Here is a 27879-nt window from a genome sequence, read left to right as displayed (position 1 = left end):
CCCCCGAAGCTTTCTCCGGTCCGTCCTGATTGGCTGAGAGCTCGGGGATGGAAGCGGCTGCAGAAATGCAAAACTTGTTGCTGGCTCCTCCGGACGGCGTTGATCTCACACAGCGCCAAGAAGCGGCAGAGCGGAGTGTGTCTGTGAATCGATCCCAAGTGCACTCAGACCACACCAGGGCACGGCACGGCACGGCTCGGTGCACGGAGGGGGACGCACACTTTAGGAGCGAAACTCATCGAAAGGACTTTAAAGCAAAAAAAAGGCGCTTCCATGCGAGACTCATGACCGGCAGCGGGTGAAGGATGCTGTCAAGCCGCTCCGGGGTTGTGGAGTGCGGGTAGTGCGGGTGGTGCACGCCGCGCTGCTCCGGGTTCAGGTCGCGTAAACGGACGCTCCGGCGCTCCTGTGCCTGCATGGTTGGAAACCCCGTCTTTGTGGACTCACACTGGACTTTTGGCTACGTGCTGCCCAGCAGAGATTTTGAAGGACATCAGTGGGCAGATATTATTTAAAATATATGTTTCTCCCCTCAAAGCTACAAAGATAGTTTGAACCAAACGGCTCCAATTGGACTTTTTTTTTTCTTCTTGTTTCAAGTATGGGACCTTATACAAAAACAAAAAAGTCGCTCTGGAACAAATGACATTGGACTGGAATAATGAATTAGTTTACAGAAATTGTTCAATTCCCTTTTTTGATCGCTTCAGTTCTTCTGCGCTCTCCTATTTAGATTAATTTCTTTTTTTTTTTGGCGACGTGTCTTTGTGCCATGTTCGCCCCTGAAGAAATGCGCACAGAAAAACTTTGGAATATGGTAGGTCATCCGTGCAGCAAGTTAATTCCCAGTGTTTCATATTTGTTTGCTTAGTCAAAGACAAACACAAGAGCAGTCAAGTGCACTCTATAATACGGGAGCAGGGACACAGTTTACGTGCGTATTTGGACACAGTCTGTCCTCTGTAGCTCTCTCCTCCGCGTCCTTAGAGAAGTAAAAAAAATATATATATATATATATATATATATTGATTCGCAATCAGAACTTATTTGGTAAGTTTTAACATTTAAGTCGATAAAGCAGTTTGATTAGTAGGCTGATACAAACATTTGGATAGTTCTCATAGCCTATCTTCATCTTCTTTTTTTTTTTTTTTTTTTCTTTTGGGGACAGACGGAAAAACAGACCGATGTCTGGCAAACTGGCCGTCATGTGGGATTGATTGCAGGGGAGTATGTTTGGGCTGGAGCAGTTTGGTTCTCAGATTAATAGCAGAAACCCTGGCCAGTCAGAGAGAAACATAAACCAACCGAGGCTGAACATGGGTTCGCATTATAAAGGCCCAGGTTTTCACGCCGGAGGCCCGCCGGGGACCGTGGAGCCCGGCATGGGCCCTCTGAACGAGCCGCAAATGCTTGGGCTCAATATGAACATGAACGGAGAGCAGTACGGGGGCTTCCACCCGCGGGGCCACTCGGACATGCATGCAGGCAGCGGGCTCCAGCAGCAGCAAGGACCCATGCATGGATTTTTTAACAACCAGCAACCTCATCAAGGACATCCTCACGGCCATCACCCCCATCAACCTCACCCTCATTTCAGTGGGAGTTTTGGAGGCCCTGAGCCGGGCTCATCATGCCTGCATGGTGGCAGGCTAATGGGCTACAACGGCAATGGCATGGGACCACAGCAAGGCTTTGGAGAAGGATTTGATCCTCTCGCTGAGGGGCAGGCCGGGGATGGCTTCCCCCAGCAGCAGCAGCAACAGCAGCAGCAGCAGCGGCCTGGGAACATGCCTGACTTTCAACATCACGGGCCTCCCAGTGGCAGCCACGCTGTTCCCGCTCCCTGTCTCCCCCTGGACCAGTCGCCCAACAGAGCAGCATCCTTCCACGGCCTCCCTTCCTCCTCATCCTCCTCCTCGGAGTCTCACGGCTTGGAGCCTCGGCGCATGCCCAACCAGGGAGCTGTCGACGGATTAGAGTATAACTTCCCAAGCGAGCCTCCTTCTGGACATTTTGATGTACATGTGTTTTCCCCATCAGAATCAGAATCTCAGTTACCCCATTTTGGGCCAGGGAGGCCAGTTCCTGGTGGTAGTTTCCCAGGGAACCCTGGCATGCCACGGACAACAGGTATGCCGGGCATCCCTAAGGGCCACCAGCCGCCTCCGCAGCCCCAGCAGCCCCAGCAGCCTCAGCATGGAGTGTTTTTTGAGCGTTTTGGAAACGGCCGGAAGGTGCCCGTGGGAATGGAGCCGGGGGTCAACGCAAGACATCCTCTCATGCAGCAGCAGCAGCAGCAGCAACAACAGGCAGGCTTAATAGCCAGGCAGAATTCATGCCCCCCAGGGCTCCCCCGACCCCCTCAGGCTGAGCCGGGCTCCACTAACCCCAACATTCTGGACGGAGGGGTCATGATGCCTGGCCAACACAACCAGTTTGAATATCCCATTCACAGACTGGAAAATAGGGGTCTGCACCCCTACGGGGACCCCATGTTTAATATGCAACAGCCCGCTCCTCCTCCCTCCCAACAGCCCCCGAACCAGAGGCTGCAACACTTTGACTCTCCCTATATGAACATGGCGAAAAGGCCAAGGTTTGACTTCCCCAATGCACATGGCGGTGAAGGCTGGTGTGCTGGCGGCGGGATGGAAAACCACCTGTCTCCCTCCGCCTACCCCGGCCTGTCTGGAGAGTTCACCCCACCTGTGAACGAAGGTTTCCCCCCAGGTCCGCTGCAGCACCAAGGGCCCGAGCAGCAGTCTCTGCAGCAGCGGCAGAACGCGGCCATGATGATCAAACAGATGGCCTCTCGCAACCAGCAGCAGAGGATGAGGCAGCCCAGTCTGCAGCAGCTGGGTCACCACGGCGAAGTGCCTCCCGGCCCGATGGCTCACGGAGGCCCGGTGGGGAGCATGCCCCAACCCAACTTTGACAGGGAGAACGTCGGCAGGATGAACATTGACGGACAAAATCCTCACGTAGCTCAGGAGAACTCCTGGTTCCAGGGGTCCCACCCACCAGGGGAGATGATGTCACGGCGTATGGGTGGAGCGGGTAATGAATCTGTGCCTCACGACATGGGGCTGCAGCAGAACGGCGCTGGGATGATGTTTAGGCCAGGCATGGGCATGCAGGAGCCCATGAGAATACCAGGAGACGGACATGTACAGGCTCTCCATTCCCCCGGTATGCACTCGCAGTTCAACGTGAGCAACATCTCTCAAATGCAGTCTCCAGGAGCGGGGACGGGGCATCCGAATGCACAGGCGGAGAGGCGGCCAGCTGACTTCCCCGCACCCCCAATGGGAGCACAGCCAACGTTCCCCTACGGAGGGGGTAACCGTCAGGGCCCGGGCCACAGTGCTCCCCAGGGGGTGAACACCTCACCAGGGAGCTACCCTCCTCAGTCTGAGTTCCCTCCAGGCCAGCGGTCGTCTGTTAGTAAGCTGGGAGCTCTGTCCCTCGGGAACTTCAGCAAAACCAGCACTAAAGACAGTGTTTTCGGCCAGAGCTGCCTGGCGGCTCTTTCCACCGCCTGCCAGAACATGATCGCTAGCCTGGGGGCCCCGAATCTTAACGTCACATTCAACAAGAAGAACCAAAACGAGGGCAAGCGAAAACTGAGTCAGACGGAGCAGGACATTAATAGCAGCACGTCGAATGGGACTGGCAGTGCTGGAGCTGAATATTTTCAGAGCAGCACTTCCCAGAACAGCCAGATGCCTGGCACTGGGAATAGCAACTCAAAGCCTCCGAGTCAAAGCCAGCCGGTGCAGGGGGAAGCCAGCGCCCTCTCCCCAAACTACAACATGGACGCTACCCCGTGCAGTGAGGGGAAGGCAACAACAGGGAGTGGGAGAGGGAGAGGGAGGAGAAAAAGAGACAGCGGACATGTGAGCCCTGGAATTTTTTTTTCCCCTGACAATGGTAACCCTGTTGTAAGTCCAGGCCAGCAGACCCCCTCTGCTGGCGTTGGGGAGAGGGGTGGGGGTACGCCCCACGAGAAACACCTCCAGTCACCCTCTTGGGGGAAAGGAGGCGACCTAATGCTGGGGGACCAGGCCGACCTGATGTCTTCTTTGGACAGCGGCATCCAAAGTGTGGCCAAATCTGACAGCAGCTCGCCGCGGGTGGACTTTCCCGACGACGTCAGCACCCACTACGGCAACGAGGACGAGGTCTCCTCCAGCTCGGACGCCGCGGGGGCCTCGGCCAACAAGCCGAACCGCAGCCCCATGATCACCGGCTCGCCCAAAATGCAAAGGAGCGAGCACGGGTTGATAAATGGACAGAAGCCCCTAGGCATGGGCATTACCAATCACACTACCTCGACGCCGGACAGCTACGGACTGAACGCTGGCGGGGGCGCAGGGGCCAGCGGGGTGAGCCACCCGGGCACTCCTGGGGTGGAGCAGGTACGCACACCATCCAGCACCTCTGGCCAGGATGAAATCCACCCTCTGGAGATCCTGCAGGCCCAGATCCAGCTCCAGCGCCAGCAGTTCAGCATCTCCGAGGACCAGCCCCTGGCCATGAAAAATGGCAAAAAGAACGGCGACTGTCCGTCACAGAACGGAGACAATGAGCTGGCGAGCTGCAGCCCGGACGCTGGGAAGGGCTCAATGGGCACTATTGACCTTGACACCCTCATGGCAGAGCAGCACGCCACCTGGTACGTGCCCAGCGACAAGGCCATGATGGACGGGTCGGAGGACGACAAGGCCATGGGACCATGGGAAAAAAATAAGAGCCAAAACAACAGCAAAGAAGGTAAAAAAAAAAATTCCACTTTTCTGTCTCTCTTCCTCTCACGCACTCACTCTCACACCAGCTGAACAATTTTCCTCCATATGAGTGTATTTTCTTCCGTAAAATGCTTTGTATTGGGTCTGAAGTGCAGTGTAACAGCACATACATAATAGGTAGAAAATGCTCTGCGTAACGCTGATAATGGGACCTTTTGTCCATATTGTGCGGGCAGAAAGCAGCCGTCTGTGTTTAACTATAGGGTCTTTGAATTTCAGAGGTTCAGTCTATAGGAAGATAATCAATTTAATGGTAGTGCCATTCAAGTATTTACAAAGGAAAAAAAATACACAATTGATGCTGTATTTTTCCTTGTTAAATTGGGTCATATTGAACGATGTCAAATTTTTTTTCTTAAACTGAAATTCAGGCTGATCTGACTGAACAAAAGCAGACCTTATGTGTTTCCATACGTTTCTTCATTGTGGAGCCTCTTCAAAAGAACAGCCCCGGCAAAGTAAACATTTCCTGTGGCTCTTTATCTCGGTTTTCATGGTGAACAACTACATTGAGAAGATTAATAGCTTTTTGAGGATATGCGTTGCGCAGCGGGGTTCCCCTCGCCCTTGTTTGTTTTTGTTATTGCCCTGGGATAATACCGGGGGATTGATTTTTACATTGGCAGGACAGGATTTTAAGGATTAGATATCACGGTGAAATAAATACAGCCATTCACTTTCATTTTTATTATTTTTTTAAGTTAATTTAGAAATCTTTTAATAGCCTAACTATTTTTCAGATTGTGTTTGACTATTGTTAACAATTTGTTTTACATTTTAAATTATTATTGCCTACTTTTGTCACTTTGAAATGATTTATTATCATGTATTAATATTATCAATCACTTAGTGTTAGTAATTTTAGGCGTTTGTACAAAACCAAGTTTCTTAAGAAGAATGCAAATGTTCTGGCCTAAAGGCACAGAGGCAGTTTCTTTCAGTGTGTAGCTGTAGCTTTATGGTATTGGTCTACCCATATGTTTTTTTTTGTTTTTATGTTTTATGGTTTTATATCTAAATTAAAATGCAATTTTACCGTTGCGTCGCTTGCGGACCAGTTTGTTCTTCTAATTCTTCCGACTCTACTAATAATGCTATCTCAGTATTACAAAAAGGATTACGACTAAATGATTTCATTATTGCTGTTTTATTTATATTTGGATTATGTGTGTTTTTTAAACTGAGCAGAAAACACAAATTGTGTGCATTATTGTGCATTATAATTGCAGAATTGAGGCAAGTTGTGTGAATATATGTTGCTTTAATTTATTGAGTCATTTCTTTTTTGATGTTCTTTGTCTCTATTTGTATGTTAGTTATCCCCAAAGCTGGGGACAGAAGTGTGTGTGTGTGTGTGTGTGTGTGTGTGTGTGTGTGTGTGTGTGTGTGATAATGGATGGATGGGTGGGCTGTATGGTGCGTCTCGAGCGCCTCTTTGTTCTGATCAGTGCGGGTGCTGAGAGGGGCGGGGGCGCGCACCGCCGAGGCTGGAGTCCAGGCGCATTGTTTATATGAGACTGAGCACAGCGTGCCGGGTTAACACTGATCCCAGCACTTCCAGAGAGCACTGGAATTTTAAAGTTTCCCCTGATGCAGCAGGCTAATATCACCCCGATATTATATTATTATTCTAAATCTACAGACCAAAAACAAGCAGGGTACATTTGAATGGGATCCAGAATCAATCCAATCGGTTAGTTTCTGATAACGTAGAAGACAAATTTGTGGCCTTTTTGTTCCCATGGTTTCTCTCCCCCCTTATCATCATATATGAAAATAGGTAACAGAGTTTTATTAATTTGTTTGAAATTCAGATAAAAAAAAACTGAAAACTAAACCACGAGCAGAGCGTGCTGGTGGTGGTGTAAAGAAAAGAAAGGAAGAACGCCCACTGATGCCAGGAGATGATAAGTAACATCATCACTTCTGATATTGATTAATGAGTTTTCTTCTGAGCCGGAAACCCAACGCTGATAAGAGGTGGCCAGCCCCCGTCACCCTGTTGCTGTCGCTGGTTTCATTTCTCTGGCCCGATGGCATCCAGTTAACTACATATAAAATCAGTAAGGATTTAAAAACAGAATAGACTAATTTCTGCGTTCATTTCCTCTCCTCTCCCCTCCTCTGTCTCCTGTCTCCTTCTCTCTCCTACCCTCTCCTTTCTCTCTCTTTCGGTCTCCTGTTTCCTTCTCTCTCATCTCCTTTCTCTCTCTCTCTTTCTGTCTCCTTCTCTCCCCTACCCTCTCCTTTCTCTCTGCTGTCCTCTTCTTTCTCTCTCTCTCTTGTTCTGTCTCCTGTCACCTATCTCCTTTCCTTCTCTCTTTTTCTGTCTCCTTCTCTCCCCTACCCTCTCCTTTCTCTCTCTTTCTGTCTCCTGTCTCCTTCTCTCCCCTACCCTCTCCTTTCTCCCTCTTCCTGTCTCTCCTTCTCTCCCTCCCCTCTCTCACCTCCCCTCTCTCAGCCCTCCCTGCATGGACACGAGGCATGCAGCTCTGGAGCGATCGATAGCTAGTTAGCACAAATCACGGCTCCTGACAGTTTCTCATTTGAGTGCTTCAGACAGCAAAGATGAAAAAAAAAAAAAAAAAAAAAGGTGGAGGTGTATTTGGGAGGGGGTGGGGGATTTCGAGATTGAATCTGATGCTTAGGCTACACAGAAGGGAGCAAAATAACATAATAATTAAAGATAAGTCATAGCCCGCAGTGTGGTTCCATAAGAGCCAGCATCCCACTGCAAAAAATATCCATCCCTGTGTACCCGTCAGTCTTTGGGGGGAGATAATATCAGTGACACGCCATAAATATATAAATATCAAATATAAATCATTATAGCATTAGCATTAACTAAATGTAACTCGGGCAAGAAAAGCCTTAACAGATCATTTTCATTAGCATGAATGTAATTCCTGTGACCGTGTGAATTAATAGTTTTTAACACTTATAATAAGATGAAATAACATTTTATTCATCAGAACAATTGAAGAGGTTTACTGTCATATGCACAGTGAAGACTTACACCATGCAGTGAAAAGATGACTATGTCAGTCTTATTCAATAAAGCTAAAACAAACAATAAAAAAAGTAGTAATAAATACTTTTAAAATGGGCCAATTGGGTGTTAAAAACACACAAGATTAATACTGTAGATGACATAACCAGTGAAGAGGTTTTTTTTTTTGCAGTGTGGGTCTTCTGAACGGTTATATAAGTCTGAAATACACGCTGAGAAAAATCAGTTTTCTGAAGTGGTAGATATGAAATATGATTCTCGCAGGTGAAATGGTTTTCTACCTGTCCACCTGCATCTTACTCAGGAGCGTTGTTGTTGAATTATGCAGAGATCATATTCACTCTTAAGGTATATGCATTCTGTCACGTTGTTACATTCAATAATGATGAACCAAATCGTAAATACTCCGCTACATTTCAGAGAGAAATATTGTACTTTTTACTCCTCTACATTCATCTGTTCCAGCTTTAGTTACTAGTTACCTTAGTTACTCCGCTACATTCATCTGTTCCAGCTTTAGTTACTAGTTACCTTAGTTACTCCGCTACATTCATCTGTTCCAGCTTTAGTTACTAGTTACTTTAGTTACTCCGCTACATTCATCTGTTCCAGCTTTAGTTACTAGTTACTTTAGTTACTCCGCTACATTCATCTGTTCCAGCTTTAGTTACTAGTTACTTTAGTTACTCCACTACATTCATCTGTTCCAGCTTTAGTTACTAGTTACTTCAGTTACTCCTCTACATTCATCTGTTCCAGCTTTAGTTACTAGTTACTTTAGTTACTCCGCTACATTCATCTGTCACAGCTTTAACTACTAGTTACTTAGTTACTAGTTTTTACACTTTAAGATTTCTGTACACAAAACACATGTAGTTTCTAAAATCTGATGTTTGATTCTAAAGTAAACTATCCGACAATATAACGGACTACAAGTCCAGCTGATTATGATGAGACCTTTAACCCTCCTGGTGGCCTTGGGTCAAATTTGACCCATTTTCAAAAAGTTTCTATATCATAAGTGTGGGTTTTCTTTCAAACAAATTGTGTATGTATGTGTAATGTCTGTCGTTCACTACAACGCACTTAACAAGTTACATACATAATCAGTTCACTACTTTCATTGGATTTGGGTGTTTTTGTCAATTTTATAGCATTTGAAGAAACGACAATTAATAAAAGAACGTGAAAAAAGTGACAAAAATGTCTTTCTACAATGGGAGGATTTCTACTTTTAATACTTGAACTAGTGTAAGAGTGTAAGAGTATTCTTACGGTGTGGTATTAGTACTTATACTGCAGTAGAGGATCTGAATACTTCTTCCAGCACTGATTAGAATTATGGCAGAACTTTGAGTTCTCTCTCATTCATCTTCATGTGCCTAAATAGGAGATATAATCCGTGTCTGTTGAGAGTTTAGGTTTTTTTCTGAAAAATCTGAAATTATGAATTATTTAGACTAATAGTAAAGGATGAATAATCAAAGACTGATATATGTCAACATTCAGTCAGGATACTGTTTCGAAACCATTTAGATTTTTTTTTCTTTTCTTTCAAATGCCATAAAATTGAAAGAAATGCCCAAAATCCAACGAAAGTACAGATCTGATCATTTATTGTACTCGCGAAGTGCGTTGTATGGAACCATCCGTGTTGTTTTTAGGTAATTGAAACCCATATTTCTGATTAATAGACATTTTGAAAGCAAGTCAGTTTTGACCCTAAGACAACACAAGGGTTAAACAGTCGAATGGTGTAGTCGTGTGGACGTCGGTGATGCGGACGAGTTGATTGCAGCAGAAGTTAAAAAAAGCTGCGAGGTCAAGGGTCAGTTTGGACGGACTGTATGTAGGGCTGCAACTAACTATTATCTTTCATTGGCGAATTAATATGGAAATCATTTTCTGGATGAATGGATGAGTTATTTTGGTCTCTAAAATGTCAGAAAATGGTGAAAAATGTGGATCAGTGTTTCCCAAAAAGCCCAAGACGAGGTCCACAAATGTCTCGTTTTGTCCCCAACTCAAAGATATTCAGTTTTACTGTCACAGAGAGAAGAAACTAGAACAATATTCACATTTAACAAGCTGACATCAGAGAATTTTTTACTTTTTTTTTTTTCATAAAAAATGACTCAAACCAAATACTAAGATCTCCACTTTTGAGCAGAATTGAAATACAGTAGAAATACAATGGATAGAAAGGCCATTCCATTTTGTTTCTATGGTCATACATTTAAATTTGAATGCATTCTGGTGGAATTCACGGGTGGGGGGGTACCCCAAAAACTTGCCAAGAAAAATTCGCCAGAATGCAGAAAATTAAGTGTTTGAAGTTGAAAAATTCAATTCTGCTCAAAAGTGGAGATGTCAATGTTGAACCAACGTTGAACCAACGTTCTGTGACATCATGTAGCACCCAGTATTTCACCGTGCAGGCTAACGATACATCATGGGTGCCGATTTTAGATTTTCACTGCGATTTGATAGTATCGTACTGTGTAAACAGAAAATCTTTTTTTGGGCATTTTCGGCCTTTATTTGTACATGACAGCGTAGGCTTGAAAGGGGAGAGAGAGAGGGGGGCAGCAAAGGGCCGCAGGGCGGAGTTGAACCTGCGGCCACTGCGTCGAGGAGTAAACCTCTATGTGGGCGCACGCTCTACCAGGTGACCTACCTGTGCGCCCAAACAAATAATATTTAAATCAATCATTGGTTAAAAAAAAAAAATAATTGTATTCTGGGGAAAAGATGCGTCCTCTGGCTCACCCAGTGGGAGCTTGCCCTCCCCCCCCAATGTGGGCTGAGTCCTTTACAGCAGCCGGGGTTTGAATCCGACCTGCAGCCCCCCCCTCTCACCCACCTTTCCTGTCTATCAACTTCTGTCACCTTCAGATAAAGGGAAAAAGCCCCAATAAATGATATAAAAAAAAATATATATATATCCCGGCTACACGCCCTACTGCAGGCTAGAGATGGGCAATATATCGATATTATATTGATAACGTGATATGAGACTAGATATTGTCTTAGATTTTGAATATCGTAATATAGTGTCTTTTCCTGGTTTTAAAGGCTGCATTACATTAAAGTGATGTCATTTTCTGAACTTACCAGACTGTTGTAACTGTTCTGTTATTCACCTTTACCCACTTAGTCATTAGATCCACATTACTGATGATTATTTATCAAAGATCTCATTGTCTAAATATTTTGTGAAAGCACCGATAGTCAACACTACAATATCGTTGGGGTATCGATATCGAGGTATTTGGTCAAAAATATCGTGATATTTGATTTTCACCATGCCTCCCAGCTCTACTGCAGGCCCTGTGGTTCCTGTGGCCTGCAGAGTCTGCTGTGCAACACCAGCAGCTGTCCTTGTACGGTGTCAGTTAACATTTCCCCTTTTTTTTATTTTTTTTTTTTTATTATTTCTTCTACCTCTTCCCTTCCGTTCTGTATATCTCAGCCAGAAGCCGACGGTTCATTTGGAAACTCGTGCAGAGTCTTGATAACAGGCCACACACTCACGCACACACACACACACACACACTCACGCACACACAGACACACACACGCACACCCATACACTCACACACAGACACACAAACTTGTACACTCACACATATACTCTTACACACAAACGCACACTTGTACACACACACAAACACGTACACTCTCACACACACACACACACACACACACACACACTTTTTCACTCACATGTACACTCTTACACTCACTCACATGCTAACACACACACAAACTTGTACACTCACACGTATACTCTTACACACAAACGCACACTTGTATACTCAGACACACCGACACTCACTCATACACACCGACACTCACACACACACACGCGCGCGCACACACACACACACACACACACACACACACACACACTTGTGTGACTTTTTCTCTTTTTCTCCCTCTTCTAGCAGCACAGTTTTAGAACACTTCACAGTTGACCCTGTGGACGAGTTTCTCAATAATCAGTCTCATGAACTGCTCTAATCATGATCAAATCTCAATAATCAGCCCCATGAACTGCTCTAATCATGATCAAATCTCAATAATCAGCCCCATGAACTGCTCTAATCATGATCAAATCTCTCTGTCTGTCTGTCGCGCGGCTGACTTTGACAGTTTTGAAAAGAGGGAACTTGCATCTTATCCCACCTACTAGAAAGCACTTAAATCCCCTGAAAGCGCCGTATTGATATTCCACCACGGAGAACAATCCTGCGAGACTAGCGTGCCTTTTGACAACAACACACACACACAAATCACACGCCAGTAATTTCTATTTCCTGTTTCTCTTGAAAAAGAAAAGAAAGGAGAAAGTGATTGGCATGTGCTTGAGTGTGGAAAAAACCCAGCTCGGGGCAGTCTGTGTTCTTTACCTGTCATTACAAGGTGTTTGGTATCGACTTGTGTTCCACATGCAGCGGAGTCCCATCGCACACACACTCCCGCGCCGCAGTAATGATGCTCATTATGATAATCATAGCAATTAGCCTCGGTAATATTCTTTCCAAAAGTCATAATTCATCCTCAGGCAACTCTCGAAGTTTGACTCGGTTACTGACAGTGGTGTAGTTTAATGCATTGTAGTGGGTGTACTATATATATATATATATATATATATATGTGTGTGTATGTATGTATATGTATATGTCTTTTGGGGAGGGGCAGTATCATAGTGGGGGCTTGATGGTGTTTTTTTCAGCGCTGCGACTGCTGCCTTCAAGGCACCTAACCATAACCTTAACCCTAACCATAACCAGTGCCTCCCAAAGGTGCCTTCCAGGCAGCGCTGCCTGGAAGGCACCTTTTGGGGGCAAAAAAAACACAGATAAAAATAGTGGGGGGTCCAGGGTGTTCTCCCCCAAGGAAGTTTGAGCGTCAACGACTTTCCTGTATTCTGATACACTTTTATGCACCAATTTACGGTGGAAATCTCTTCATTTAGCCTGATGTGAAGAAGAACAACACAGATGACAAATCAAAATGTATCAGAAATATAATGGATAGTATGTTGTTGCGTGTCATTGGGCATTTTTAAGTGGGTATATGGAAATCCTGGAGATTTGTTAGCGGGTATACTGCGTACCACGTAGACCACGTGTTAAACTAAAGGCCCGTGGGCCAAATCCGGCCCCTGGCAGATTTAGATCGGGCCCTCATAACAATTTAGGTTCATAATAAATGTTGGCACACCTAGTTTTTGTTGCTTTTTCTGAAGTTATTGTCACTTTTGTCCACGCTTTTGGCACTTTTTTTTTCTTTTCCCAATGTCATTGCAACTTTTGCCGACCTTTTTTTTTGGCGCGTTTTCCAACTTTTTTCTTTGATGGCTAACATACCATTTTTGGGGGGCTTTATGTCGACCGAGCTGTAAGTGAGAAGAGTATATCAGACATGCAATAACACAGTCAAAGATGTTTGACTTCTTCTACATGTCTGGCCCTTGGTGGGATCCTTATTTTCCAGCGTGGCCCTTAGTGAAACGGAGTTTAACACCCCTGACGTAGACTACACATCTGGTTACTGACGGGTTCACGGGTTCGACAAAGAACAGCTAATTTATGGCTAGAAGTGCTGATTTGAGCAAGATAAAAAAAAGTTCAGCAAATACAAATCCCCACTGATGATAGGCTCACTGGCCCCTAGGTAAGATATTGAAGGCCTAGTTTATTTTATGTAATATACTGTATGTAGTAGGGGGTCCCTGTGCCGTCTCTCTTTCAGTTAAGGGGTCCTCGGCTTAAAATACGTTGAAGACCCCTGGATTAGTCGACTCATCGCTGTGTGTGTGTGTGTGTGTGTGTGTGTGTGTGTGTGTGTGTGTGTGTGAGAGAGAGACGGAGCCGAGGGTCAGGTTTGTAGCCACTGCAACTTGACAGCGTGGATTTGTCAGGTGTAGACGTGAAGTTTGATTTATTTAGGACCCCCCCGATCTCAGGTGTCCCACTCGGTGGAACACACTCACTTAATTCCAATGTGTTGAAAATATTTAAGAGTATTTACTTGACTTGTAAATACTGCAGATGTAAAAAAAGCCCCCTGGAATTTAAGTGTGTGTGTGTGTGTCTGTCTGTGTGTGTGTGTCTGAGTTCCATGTTCCCAGGCTTTTTTTGCAAGACATTGAGCACTGGTGACAGTCAAAGGAAGCCTATTAAAGAAGCGTGCTTGTGACTGATGAAGGGGGGGAGAGAGAGAGAGAGAGGGAGCGAGAGAAAGATGAACAAAGGTGTCAGGCCCTGCTGGATTTTCAACTCTTCAAAAAAAAAAAAAAAAAAAAAAAAATAGCAGCTCATCCGGTGTTTTGTTTTCCCCTGGGAAAGGGTGTTAGAATAAAATAAAACTTGTCTCAGCATGCGGTAAATATTCTCCTTGGATGCAGCGGGGAACGGAAAGCAAAAGACTTTGTCAGGGAGATGCACAGGACCAGGAGTATGAAACCATCCACCGTGGATGGCTGTCCACTGTCTTGTTGAGTGACTGCCAGGAAAAAATAGAAATACATAAAAAAAAAGGTGTCCTGGGTTCATATGTTGCACGGGACGCAAGTAGAGCTGCAAAGAATAAGCGATTCACCGTTTTTGATGAAAACAAAGTAAACATTCTCTGATTCCAGCTTGTTAAATGTGAATATTGTTCTAGTGTCTTCTCTCCTCTGGGACAGGAAACTGAACATCTTTGAGTTGGGGACAAAAACGGGACATTTGAGGACTTTTTGGAGAAAAAAATGTTCACCATTTTCAGACGTTTTTAGAGACCAAACAACTAATCAACGCCATTAATCGAGAAAATAACCGACAAATTCATTGACAGGGAAGATTGTTAGTTGCAGCTCACGTGTGTGTGTGTGTGTGTGTGTGTGTGTGTGTGTGTGTGTGTGTGTGTGTGTGTGTGTGTGTGTGTGTGTGTGTGTGTGTGTGTGTGTGTGTGTGTGTGTGTGTGTGTGTGTGTGTGTTGAATAGTTAGTTGGGCGATTAATTTAATAGTTAACTAATTGCTTATTCTTTGCAGCTCTACCTGGCATTATATAAGGTGTGTGTGTGCGTGCGTGTGTGTGCGTGTGCAGTTGTCACGCTGCCAGCAGCCGTTATGTCATTAGCCGTACAGGTAGTCGTCAGGCGCCTTTTTAATTTGTATTGAGCGATTGACAAATGGGTTATGACACTGGGGCTGTTTCTGCTGCGTGGCAGAGGCAGAGACTGATGGAGCGAAAGAGAAAGTCAGAGAGAGAGATAGAACATCTGTAGCTTTCGCTCACGAGGCGAGTGCCTGAGAAATAGCTGCCATTTGCCAGTTATGGAAGAGAAAATAATTTCATTTGAACATTTTTTTTTCCCATCGGTTTCATGCTCCACGACTATTGTTCATTCTCAGTCTGTATGCAGAACATTAAGAACATATTGAATTATGTATCTATTTAATATATGTTCCCCCTCCAACCCAGAATAATGTAACTACAACACACAACAGCCAAAGCCCAAAAATATAGAATATCATTTTTTTAAATGATATCTAATTGATTGCACGCATTTCAATGATATGTCTACATTTTCCTGGAAGAGAACGTAAAATGACCCTTTCTTTAATTTAGGGCTGCAACTAATGATTCTTTTTCATTGTGGATTAATTTGCTCAAATACATGGATTAGCTGTTAGGTCTGTAAAGTGTCAGAAAAATGTGGATCAGTGTTTCCCCAAAAAGTCCAAGATGAATGTCTCGTTTTGTTCCCCGACTCAAAGATATTTTACATTTAACAAGCTGACATCAGAGAAGTTTGATTTTTATTTCATAACAAAATGACTCAAACCGATTTATCGACTATCAAAGTAGTTGCCGATTAAATTAATGGTTGACGGCTAATCGATTCATCTTTGCAGCTCTACTATTATTTAGATTTAAAACCAGAGCTTTTGTCATGCAGCTGCTTCCAAAACCCAAACGCGACGTGTTTTCACGTGTGTGTGGTTGACCTTTTGTCCAAAAAAAAGGTGAAATCTGAGAAATCCGAGTGTTGCAGCTCTGTGCTGGAACCAAATAGAGACAGCGAAGTAGATCAATATGTCAGCGGCTCGGCCGACATGCTGGACAGGTCTGGGACACGGCTGGGAGTTATGAAGGAGGCACTAAATCACTTCCCATGTTCTGATTTGTGTCTGCGTTTCCTCTGTGTCTGTGTGTGTCTGTGTGTGTGTGTGTGTGTGTGTGTGTGTGTGTGTGTGTGTGTGTGTGTGTGTGAGTGAGAGACATCCAAAGCTCCACTCATCTCTCTAAATCGTGTGTGTGTGCGTGCATGTGTGTGTGTGTGTCTGTGACATCCGAAGCTACACTCATCTCTGTAAATTGTGTGTGTGTGTGTGTGTGTGTGTGACGAATGCTGGGGGCGATGCCTGCCTGGGTATTTTTTTTTTCCCCCCTTTATGTTGCGAGAGAGGAAATCCAAACCCAAATAACCCCTGTGTGAGAAATATGCGCCCCCCCCCCTTCACCCATGCCTGCCCCTCTCTCTTCAGTTATCTTCTTCTGCTCTTGGGTGGGGGTTGCAGGGATCCACTCCACCCCCAGGGGCAGGGGATACCTGGGACAATACCTCCGTTATTTAAACATAACTTATTTGGGGAGGCTTACCTATTCGGCAGAGACCTACATGTCCTCACTTGTTCCTCTTTTATTTATTTTTTACTTTTTTTTTTCTACAATTGTTTTTTAAACATAACAGAACATTCCCTGACAAATTAGATAAATAATAAACCAAAAAAATAGAAGAAATATAAATAAATAGAAATAAATAAAGAATTCGACAAAATAAATTAAATATAAATAAATAAATATGCATATATATATATATATATATATATATATATATATATATATATATATATATATATATATAAAAAAGTAGATATTCTAGATACAATAAGAAATGTGTATTATATGTATAGTCATGATCCGTTAAACATATGCGCATAGAATGAATACAAATACATAAATAATTAATACATTAAATCAGGCAAAACAACTTGTATTGGCAATGTTAGGCAGTGGAGCAGCTTCATTTATATCGAAACATATGAGCTTTTCTGTGAATTTTGAATTTCTGATGAATTAACGACCTGCTGCATGTTCTAGACGCCCGCATGTTGTGTCACGTGTCCGTCTTTGCACGAAAATGTCCATTTGTCCCGTCACTTTTTAATATATATATATTTTTTTTTTATTTTGGGGCTTTTTTCCCTTTATTAGATAGTGACAGTGGATAGACAGGAAAGGTGGGAGAGAGAGATGGGGGATAACACGCAGCAAAGGGCAGCAGGTCGGAGTCAAACCCCAGGCCACCGTAAAGGCCTCAGCCCACATGGGGCGCACGCTCTTACTGGGCGAGCCGGAGGGCCGCCCCCTGTCCCGTCACTTCTGACACAGGGAGGAGACGAGCCTCGAGGCGAGACACCTCAGGTGAATAGGGCAACATTTTTAACTTACGCATATCACCATCAAACTTCACCAGTTGATTACTCACACGAATAGGAGAAAAAAATGTATTGCAAGTTTTCTGTAATTTGATGTTTAAATACGCTAATTAGGCTATATCTACTTAAATATGAGCTGAATTTGCATATATTTTTTTCTTCTTCATTTTGTTGATATATTAAATTAAAAGACAGTTCCAGAGGGGATTATGAAAATCTCCTTTTGTTACCTATAGTAAATCAGAAAATACTGCCAATAGCCTTAAAAAGACGGCTTTCCGCCCCTTATTTTTAGGCATAAAATGTCACGTTAATCAGGCCAAGAGTGATACATCGACAAATCCCTCTGTAAAAACCTTTTTAAAATATAGTTATAATATAGTTCGGAATATGACTGCAAAGTTTGGTGAACGGAGGTGCTACAGAAGTGGAGATTCTTCGCTCGCAGTGTGTGGGGGAAAAAAACTCATTTTGAGAAAACGGCCTTTAAGTTGTTATATTTCCAGATCCTATTCTATCCTATTCCGTAGCCCTCCTGGTGAAAATCTGACCTTTTCTGCCCCCTCCCCCTTTTTTTTGTTTTTTTTTAAATCTGACTTTTTCTCTCTCTGTGGATTGTTTTGTGCTGACAAAGACGGACTCCATAGTGGTAGTTGTTATGCTAAAGGAATCTGACCTGATGTCACACACGCTGTCACAGGAGAGGCCTTTGGGTGTTTTTGTCAGCGAGCGGAGCGTTCTGATTGGGCCGGTTGTGTGTTCAGAGAGGACGGGGTCGCGCCCTCGAGATCACGGGTGGGGGGGGGTCGAAAGGTGAAGAGGCGTCATGGAAGTATAGAGCTCGGGGATAGAAAAGGGCAGAGGCCTGCCGCAAGGGATTCTGGGTGGCTGGGAAATCAACGTGACGGCTCTGAGGGTAACCGGCACCGAAAAAAAAAAAGAGCTTTTATTCTTCCGTTTAAAGAAATAACATTTCAGTCAGCTTGTTCTCTGCCCTGCTTACTTATTCTTCTTATTTTTTTTACAAATAGTCACAATATCTGTGTCGGCTTCAAAGGTTACTGTCATTACTTCTAACCGCAACTTAACATTTATTTTCCACTGTCGATTATTTTCTCAATTAATAGATTGGTAGTTTGGTCTATAAAATGTCAGAAATTGGTCAAAAAAAATGTGGATCAGTGTTTCCCAAAAAGCAAATGTCTTGTTTTGTCCCCAACTCAAAGATATTCAGTTTACTGTCACAAAGGAGAGAAGAAACTAGAACAATATTCACATTTAACAAGCGTGTGTGTGTGTGTGTGTGTGTGTGTGTGTGTGTGTGTGTGTGTGTGTGTGTGTGTGTGTGTGTGTGTGTGTGTGTGTGTGTGTGTGTGTGTGTGTGTGTGTGTGTGTGTGTGTGTGTGTGTGTGTGTGTGTGTGTGTGTGTGTGTGTGTGTGTGTGTGTGTGTGTGTGTGTGTGTCGCCTCCAAGACCCCATTGCTGTGGGTGTGCATGTGTGTGACACCTCCAGGACCCTACTGCTGTGTGTTCCTGTGTGTGTGAGATGTCTCCAAGACTCCACTGGGGTGTGTGTGCGCGCATGCGCGTGTGTGAGAGCATCATCATCAGGCAGTAAATAACAAAGTACAGCACTCGGGGCGAGAGATACAGTGATATCACATTAAATTCAGTCTTTACTCGACACATCCCAGTGCTAATCTTCTCTGGCTGTAATGTGGTTAAGGATATTTAGGTGTATTTGTGGCTCGGCGCAGCTGGGCGCAGTTCTCTTTTTATTAGGTTTCCCCCCCTCCCTCGCTTGTTGATGCTAAGCACTTGTTCCCCTCAGATGAATAGGCTATTATTGAGCTATTACCTCGGATATGAATCCTACATTAGTCAATGAACAGCCATAACAAGATAGATCTTATTATATATATATATATATATATATATATATATATATATATATATATATATATATATATATATATATATGAAAAAAAGATTCCCTTGCTTGTAAAATGTCATGGTGATTTGGGATTTGTGTGATGTAGAATTTCACACTGCTGTTTCCCCATTTGGAAGGAATGCGCTGCCATGGATACTGCTTACAATTTAAAGGTGGTGTCTTGATTTATCCATAAAAAATCCCCTTTGGCTTTCCTATAACACTGGGTGGTGTTTAAATCCTGTGGCTTATTTTACAAGTGTATTGTAACAGATAACAGTCGGCGTATTCTCAAGGACTGCAGGTCTTTAACTTTAAGAGAGATGGTAGAAAAATGAACAGCTTTTTTTTTTGTTTATATGATCTCATACCTGAACATGAATTAGGGCATTATTAGGCCAGCAACTAACCATTATTTTCATTGCTGATGAATAGTTAGGCGATTAATTTAATAGTTGACTAATTGCTTAATCTTTGCAGCTCTACCTGGCATTATATAAGGTGTGTGTGTGTGTGTGTGTGTGTGTGTGTGTGTGTGTGTGTGTGTGTAAGAAAATAGAGTTATCATGTTTGTAATTTGATCTGTGCATTTGTTTTTCAGCGTATTTTTCACTCTTCTCCTCGCTGTGAAACTGAGTGATGTGTCTCGCTGTGATTGTTTGTGTGTGTGTGTGTGTGTGTGTGTGTGTGTGTTTCTGTGTGCACGTCCATACGTGTGCAGGCGCGTATGTGTGTGTCGCATGTCCATCTTTGCGTGAAAGTTTTCATTTGTCCCATCACTTCTGAGACAGTGAGAAGAACCTTAAGTTGTTATATTTTCAGATAAGAAGGCGTTTTATTTGGTTCCGTAGGCCCCCCATGGTTAAAATCAGACCTGTGTGTGTGTGTGTGTGGCAGCAGCGGTGGCGGCTGTGGTTGGCGTGTTGTGTGTTTTTGGCTGTGCGCGTTGTCAGTTTGCTGTGTGTCAGCAGCGAGCCGGGGGAACGCTTGGCTGCCTATTCAGGCCGCTGCGGACCCTGCTGTGCCCAGCTAGCATGAGCTGCTGGCGGCTGCTGCAGGGCACCGCGCTGGGGGAGAGTGAGTGGGAGGGGTGGGGGGGGGGATGCTGGCAGGGGGTTGGGGATCCGCCATGCCGAGGTGTATGACTGGACCCTCTGGCAAATGTTAGATCTTGTCACCGCCACCACCAACACTGCTCTAAATCTCCATTTCCCTCTGGCAAATGTCAGCCCTTGTTTACACCATGTCTCCAGGGACATGACGATAACACTGCATTTCTAAAGCTGCACAGACTCATTGATTAGTTGTCAACTATTAAATTAATCGGCAACTATTTTGTTAATCGATTGATCGGATTCGAAACAGTAAACTGAATATCTTTGAGTTGGGGACAAAACGAGACATTTGAGGACATCATCTCGGGCTTTTTGGGAAAAAGCTGATCCACATTTTTCACCATTTTCTGACATTTTAGAGACCACACAACTAATGGATTAATCGGGACAATAATCGTTAGTCGCAGCCCAAAAATGTGCAGAGAGTCAGAGAGACAAACCAAACAGGGAACAACGGGAGGCTTGGCTGCCTTACATTTAACACACACACACACACACACACACACACACACACTTTCCATTCCAGTGGTCGCAGCCCAGACAAGCTGGAGGGCAAGTCTGCCTGCATGTCTGCTCTTGGTTGTCCTAGCTGCCTGGCCTGGCCTGGCCTGGCCTTGCCTGGCCTGGCCTGGCCTTCTCATCCCTGGCTGTGTCACTGCCGTCTGGGGCTGCAACTAACGATCAATTATTTTCTCGATTTAATTGTTTGGTCTATAAAATGTCAGAAAATGGTGAAAAATGTCCATCCCAGATTCTGAAAAGTCCAAGGTGATATCTTCAAATGTCTTGTTTTGTCACTCCAAAAACCCAAAGATATTCAGTTTAACAGGATTTGAAAAACAAACGTAAAACATACGAAAAAAAGAGCAGGGAACCTCCTCTTAACTGCCTATTTGAGATGCTAAGATGTAATTTTTGCATGAAAGATTACTGTAGCGATTAGCCGATTGTCAAAATAGTTGGCAATGGTGGCCGGGTTGGCTCAGCGGGTAGAGCAGGCGCACATATACTGAGAGGTTAATGCCTCGACGCAGAGGTCCAGGGTTCGAATCCGACCTGTGACCATTTGCTGCATGTCTACCCCCTTTCTCACCTAGCTGTCCTGTCAAATAAAGGCGGTAAAGCCCAAAAAACAAAAACAAAAAGTTGCCGATGATTTTTCTGTCGACTAAGCATTGCAGCTTTATACGACCGCCTCCAGGTTTTGACAAAGGCAAAAAAAAGTACGTGTTTAAGTAGCAGAGAACAATACGTTAAAGAGGATTGTGGGAGATGTAGTGCTCCGAGCTTCTCTCGTCTCTCTCAGGTGAGCTGCAGACCGACTGAAGTGTTGTGATCTGCCCAGACTGTGTACCTCAGCTTGTCAGTGCTGATTCCTGCCTGTCTCCATACTACCTTACATTACTATTATTATCGTAACCTGTATTTTATTCACGGAGGGCCATTGAGAGCAAGCTCTCTTTTCCAATGACGCCCTGATTGCGGCACAGATAAAAGGAAATAAATACAATCTTCGAGAAATTACAGTACACTTTACCAAAATTCTGATCAATACTATACCCCAAATTACAATGTAATTACAACAAAAACAGAAAATAGTTAGAATCACTGGTGAAGTTAATAATAGGGCTGTAAAAAAACAAAGGCGTAACATCCTGAAGCCTGCTCAGTCTGTCAGGAGCGTAAAAAAGTTCAAATCACTCTTCTCGAAATTTCCAGTTGATGCCTGGCGTGATAAGTGTGTCTTTGAGCGTGTCTGAAATGCTGTGTTTAACGCAATTTAGCAGCGAAGACGGATACAGGGGACTCTGCCACACATGCTCTACACTACTACGTTTTGGTTTTAAAACTAATCTCTTTTTGCTGCGTTTACGCCCCTCGCGTCCACACTACTGCAGCGTTTCCGAGCCCCTAAAACCGAGACTTTTGGAAACGCCGCTGGCCCCGTTTTGGTGTGAAAACTCCCGGGGCTGTTTTGTAGTCTGGACGGACATTTTGGAAACGATGACGCACGCCAGTCAGTCTTATCGGATAGGTAGCTTGTTAATATGGACAGAGATTAGTTCTGCTATTGAAGCTAAAACTCTTGTGTGGACGGAGATCGTTTTTGTCTCAAAACGTCGCTTTAAAATGAACAGGTAGCCGTGTGGATGTGGCCTCAGACACCCGGTACCTTAAACCTCCGTGTCCACATGGGGCAAGGCAATGGTCAATTTACATGCGGCGAGGAGATGGGTGAACAAGCAGACAGATTTTAGCGAAGGATCCCTCACATCTTCACACACTCTTTCTCCGTGCTTTGAGCTTCCTGAAACATAGCACGTATTCTCTTTCCCCGGTTGTATTTTGGTGTCTACTTTAGAGCTGCAAAGATTAACTGATTAGTTGTCCACTATTTTGATAATCAATCAATCAGTTTGAGTCATTTTTCATGAAAACAAACCAAAACTTCTCTGATGTCAGCTTGTTAAATGTGAATATTGTTCTAGTGTCTTCTCTCTGTGACAGGAAACTCTGGCTTTCTGGGAAACACTGATCCACTCATTTTTTTCACCATTTTCTGACATTTTTAGAGACCAAACTACTAATCCATCAATCCAGAAAGTAATTGACGATGAAAATAATCGTTACTCGCAGCACTGGTCTTCTTCAAAACCTTTTTTTTTTTTTTTCTTAACGTCAGCCCGTCTCTCAGCAGATAAAGCCGAGCACTCCCGGTCCTCGTCACTCTTCCCCCTTGACTCATTTTTTTTTTTTTTTTTTTTTTTGTGGTTACACAGCACCAAAGCGATTTCCCTCCATATGTGAAGCATGCATCGCAGGCGTCAGCATTAACTCCGTGGCACAGATGATTATTCTATTTTACATGACTTATAATCAACCTGCGTATGGATTTTACCAGAAGCTCGGTGCATCCATTTAAATACGAGGCTCCTCGCTGGGTGACACAGGGTCGATACCGTGGCACAGTCATTATACCATTAAATTGGGTCAAGCTGGGTTACAGGCCAGCTCTCTCCGTGCCCTTTGACCCTCTGACCGCAGGTCACCCAGGAGCACTGCATATTTGCACGCTTGACTGGGAACGTGTGTGTGTGTGTGTGTGTGTGTGTGTGTGTGTGTGTGTGTGTGTGTGTTTTTTCACTTTTGTGCATCAGGCAAGGGGGAGTAGAGCTCAAAGATGCATCGATTAGTTGGCAACTATTTTGATAATCGATAAATCGTGAGTCATTTTTTATTTTAAAAAAAAGTATAAAGCTTCTGTGATTCCAGCTTGTTAAATGTGAATATTGTTCTAGTTTCTTCTCTCCTCTGTGAAAGTAAACTGAATATCTTTGAGTTGGGGACAAAACGAGACATTTGAGGACGTCGTCTTGGGCTTTTTGGGAAACGCTGATCCACATTTTTCACCGTTTTCTGACATTTTAGAGAGCAAACTACTAATGCATTCATCCAAAAAAAAAACAATCGGCAGATTATTCGAGTGAGAGCAGAGGAAGCCTTGCTCACATCTTCTTTTTTCTGGGTGCTATCGATGGGGATGGTTGATAGTGTTGAATTAATTTCACAGTGCAGATTTAGAGTGGGAAGTGAAAATGACGCTGGTTTAATTAAAAAGTGTGTGTTTTTAAATGCTTCATCTGTATCACTTTTTTTTTTTGGTACAGTCTTAATTAACCTTCTCCTCTCTGGGTTTGTCTGCAGAATCGGAGCTGTCCCAGAGTAAAGCTGGAACCGGGGCCCCAGGATCCGGAGCCGGAGGGGGAGGGAGCAGCGGAGGGAACCACCTGCAGTGCCTGTCCGTCCACTGCACAGACGAGCTGGGGGACAGCAAGGGCCGAGGGGGGCCCGTCTCGTCCTGGCGCTCTCTCCACTCCGACATCTCCAACCGGTTTGGGACATTTGTGGCGGCACTGACTTGAACAGAAAGCCGGCCCCAGCAGGAAGAAGGGAAAAAAAAGAAGATTAGGACATTAAGACGAAGAAAAGCTTCAGAGACAAATAACGATGAGAAGGAGGAGGAGGAGGATGATGATGATGATGGCGATAAAGTGTCGATGAGGCAACTGCGAGCAGCTCCTGCCTGTTCAGGGACAGAAAGACATTTACACTCATAAAAACAAACACATAGACTGACTGACACACACACACACACGCGAATACCATGTTTTTTCTGACACACGCAGTCACACTTTAGGAAAATACAGTACAGCGCTCTGCGGGCTCTACTCCACAATGCCCAACATCTGGGAAAACCTCAACTCAATATTTGTTTTGTTTTTTTTCTTCTTTTATTTTCTTTGTTGAAGAAAAAGAAAAGAAATGTCAAAGGAGGAGAATACAAAAAGCAGAAGACCTAGAAGAGATATTCAGTTGCCATTGGCTTTGATTGTATACCAGCGTTGAATCAGTTCTGGTTACAGCTCTAATGTCTACATTATCCTTCCAATTAAAGCAGTATGTACTGTTTGCCCCCCCCCCCCCCAACGAAACTTACAGTCCCCTAATACAGTGGTTCCCAAAAGTGGGGTCTTCACTAACTATTATTCCATCGATAAGTCATGGCAGTGACACAATTTATGACTTTTGTGCTCATGGGTTTCATACACTTTCTGTAATAAATCCCCCGGCAAAGAAAACCCACCAGCACTGTCTAACATGCAAAAATAAATGTAATAGCTTGCAGCGTTTCGGTACTAGACCATCATCAGGCAAATGGTGTTACATACTGAGAAGCCATCTTTTTATAGGAGGTGACAGCTTGACTGCACCAATTGCCAACTTCCACGTGAAATGGTACCGAAACGTTGCCAGCGTATACATTTTGTTTGTGTGCAAGTTAGACAGTGTACGTGAATTTCTTTTGCAACTTTTGTTTCCTGTCTCACGTTAGATAGATAGATGTGCAAAGAATTTTATTGTTCTGTAATAAAACATCTAAAAGCAACAACAAAAATCAAATAAAATGGGGGTCCGTGGACTAATTTGTGTCAGTTTAGGGGTCCTTCACGTGGAAAAAGTTTGGGAACCACTGGACTTTTATACACAGAAATAGTGACCCCCTGTCCTCCAAACTGTTTCAATAGAAGCGGCAGAACTAGAGGAATATAGGAAGAGGGGTGATTTTGCATGAATGTAACTCAACTAATTTTTTTGTGAACACAACTGTATGTAAACCTTTATCATTTGCTGCTCTCTTAATCATTCATGATTTGTTGTATTTCTCTATTCTTTATTTTGGCAACAATAACTTCCCCTCGTTCTCTTCTCTTCTGTTTCCTCGCCTCTACTATCGACCTCATGAGCTCAACCGCTTGCATACAACTCAGCCAATGGGAACTGAAGAATGGAGGTCAAGGGATTGTTTAATAAGGGAATTGAAAAAAAAAAAAGACTATTGGTATTGCACATGTATAATAAGAGAAAATTTGCTGTGTGTTAGGCAATCTTGTAATCTTTAAATAAAGCTTCTGTTGACTTTGAATTTCTGAAACAATAGATGGAGGACTGTGACGGCAATTTACGAACAGATTTTTTTTGTTTTCTTTTTTTAATAATATGTAAAGTGCAGTCGTCTGTTTTCCTGCATATTGTATATATCTGTATATGTTTTATTGAGTAACTAAATAACAATAAATATGACGTTAAAGGTGGAATTTGTGTTTCCTTTGGCAATTTGTTTTGCTCTCTAGAAGCCTCCAAAAACCTTATTAAGCACAGCAACAAGCAGGAATTCAAACAATGGTATACTCACAGTAAATCTTCTATTAGACTAGTCACTAGTGTGTGTGCCCTGAGGATCATCGGTGAATTACAGAGGTGCCTACAGTAGGCTAAATCCCAAGAGATAGATGTGACAGGGGAAGTTGTAGACTGATGCACAATATCTGACAAGCACGCAGGAAGCTGTGCCATATTATATCCAGAGTACTAGAAAATGTGGCTTCCTGGTGGATTAGGAAGCCAAGACGAATAAAGGGAGACACTACAGGCAAAAACATCACTTTAAATTTTGAGTTTTGGGTCTTTTTTGCTTCCATAATATGTCTTCTTTTAGACTAGTGGGAAAAGAAACACCCAAAATACACATTTAGGTGTTTATTTTATTATTATTTGTACCTGTAGATTTCTCCTAAATTTACCAAAAGTTACCATTAGATAATGCCTCATTTGCACATAACATAACAAAGCCAAGTCAGATTAATTGACGTACCCCTTCATCAATTCACAATGTGCTATAAATGTATAACACTATTTGTTATATAAAAGTATTATTATATTGTTAGTTTTTTTTATTTAAGGTTGGTTTCGTCAGCAATCCTACTAATACAGACCTTCTAGGCTAGTGCTGTTTTTATTCATTACTTTTAGCTAACTATTTGAACAGTTAGCTAACTATTTCTGCCTTTAGCTACATTTTTGAACCATTACTTAACTATTCAAACAGTTAGCTAACTATTTGAACCCTTAGCTAACTATTTTAGCCGTAAGCTAACTATTTGAGCTGTTAGCTAATTATTTGAACCGTTAGCTAACTATTTGAGCCGTTAGTGGATGATTTCAACCTTTAGCTAACTATTTCTACTTAGCTATTTTTACAGTTTCTCCATTACTTGAGCTGATCATTTGAACTGTTTAGTAGTTCATTTTAACAAGTTATTTCTACCATTAATTTGAGCTGACCTTCTGTGCTCACTTGCTAAGTAGTTTTCACTCTTACATAACTTCAAATTGTTCTGGTGTTACGGTTGACTTAATGTTCATATGAGGATATATTCTTCCATATTTTAACCATGTATCCAGCTAGATTTGGTTAGATTAAGTAGCTCACGTAACAGCATTGTGTCAAGAATTAACTTCATTTAATATTGTATGTGGCGTTTTCTTTTGTGGGGTGCAAATGTTCCACGAAAACAAGTTCCTTCCCGACACTATTATATATATTTAGCAGAGCCACCGTCGCTGCGTCCGGAGCTTAGCATTGCCCAAGACCATTGTGATTGGTAAAAAGAAATGCAAACAACCCAGAGTATTTTTTTCCTCCTATCCCAGAATGTATCTGTAGTGTAGCTAGACCTTACTCAACAGCGCTATGGAGATACAGTAGGTCTGACAATATGAGACAACTCCAAATACAATGCATGTAACCAAAAGAAAATTTAAGGCCGCTCTGAATTGTTGTTTTCCTCATTATCGCTGTTGTTTTTGGCGACCCTACACCATCTTGCTATCCACTCCTCACCATGCACACACACACACACACACACACACACACACACACACACACACACACACACACACACACACACACACACACACACACACACACACACAGTCCCCAGGCCCTCTTTGGCTCACCTGCTCTTTATTGGCCATCTGCATGGATGCTTAATGCTAATCAATAACTCCCCTGTGTGCCAGCTCTGAGGTGGAGATATCAATGCTACCTAACAGGGCCAGTGATAAACCTGCATCACTGCTGTTGTCCAGGATACACACACATGCCCGCAC

The 27879-nt window shown here is 43.5% G+C and overlaps 1 protein-coding gene across 2 annotated transcripts; it reads left to right on the top strand.

Moving 5' to 3' along the window:
• On the top strand, nt 1-26021 carry mn1b (meningioma 1b). 2 transcript variants are annotated; one of them, XM_028578672.1, is made up of 3 exons: nt 1-817; nt 1172-4776; nt 24073-26021. In XM_028578672.1, the coding sequence occupies exons 2-3, from the start codon at nt 1233-1235 to the stop codon at nt 24288-24290; spliced, it is 3762 nt and encodes a 1253-aa protein (XP_028434473.1). In that variant the 5' UTR covers nt 1-817; nt 1172-1232; the 3' UTR covers nt 24291-26021. The 2 variants fall into 2 exon arrangements, with proteins under 2 accessions (XP_028434473.1, XP_028434472.1); XM_028578671.1 differs by having other exon boundaries at nt 1-4776.
• Nucleotides 26022-27879: the final 1858 nt, after the last annotated feature.

This window comes from Perca flavescens, chromosome 5, assembly GCF_004354835.1.
Source record: "Perca flavescens isolate YP-PL-M2 chromosome 5, PFLA_1.0, whole genome shotgun sequence".
NCBI classification, from domain to species: Eukaryota; Metazoa; Chordata; class Actinopteri; order Perciformes; family Percidae; genus Perca; species Perca flavescens.
This window is presented reverse-complemented; position numbering and strand designations above follow the sequence as displayed.

Coding starts and splice junctions, on each gene's coding strand:
- mn1b (XM_028578672.1), top strand. CDS start 1,233: ATGTTTGGGCTGGAGCAGTTTGGTTCTCAGATTAATAGCAGAAACCCT. Junction 4,777..24,072: donor CCAAAACAACAGCAAAGAAG/GTAAAAAAAAAA, acceptor GTTTGTCTGCAG/AATCGGAGCTGTCCCAGAGT.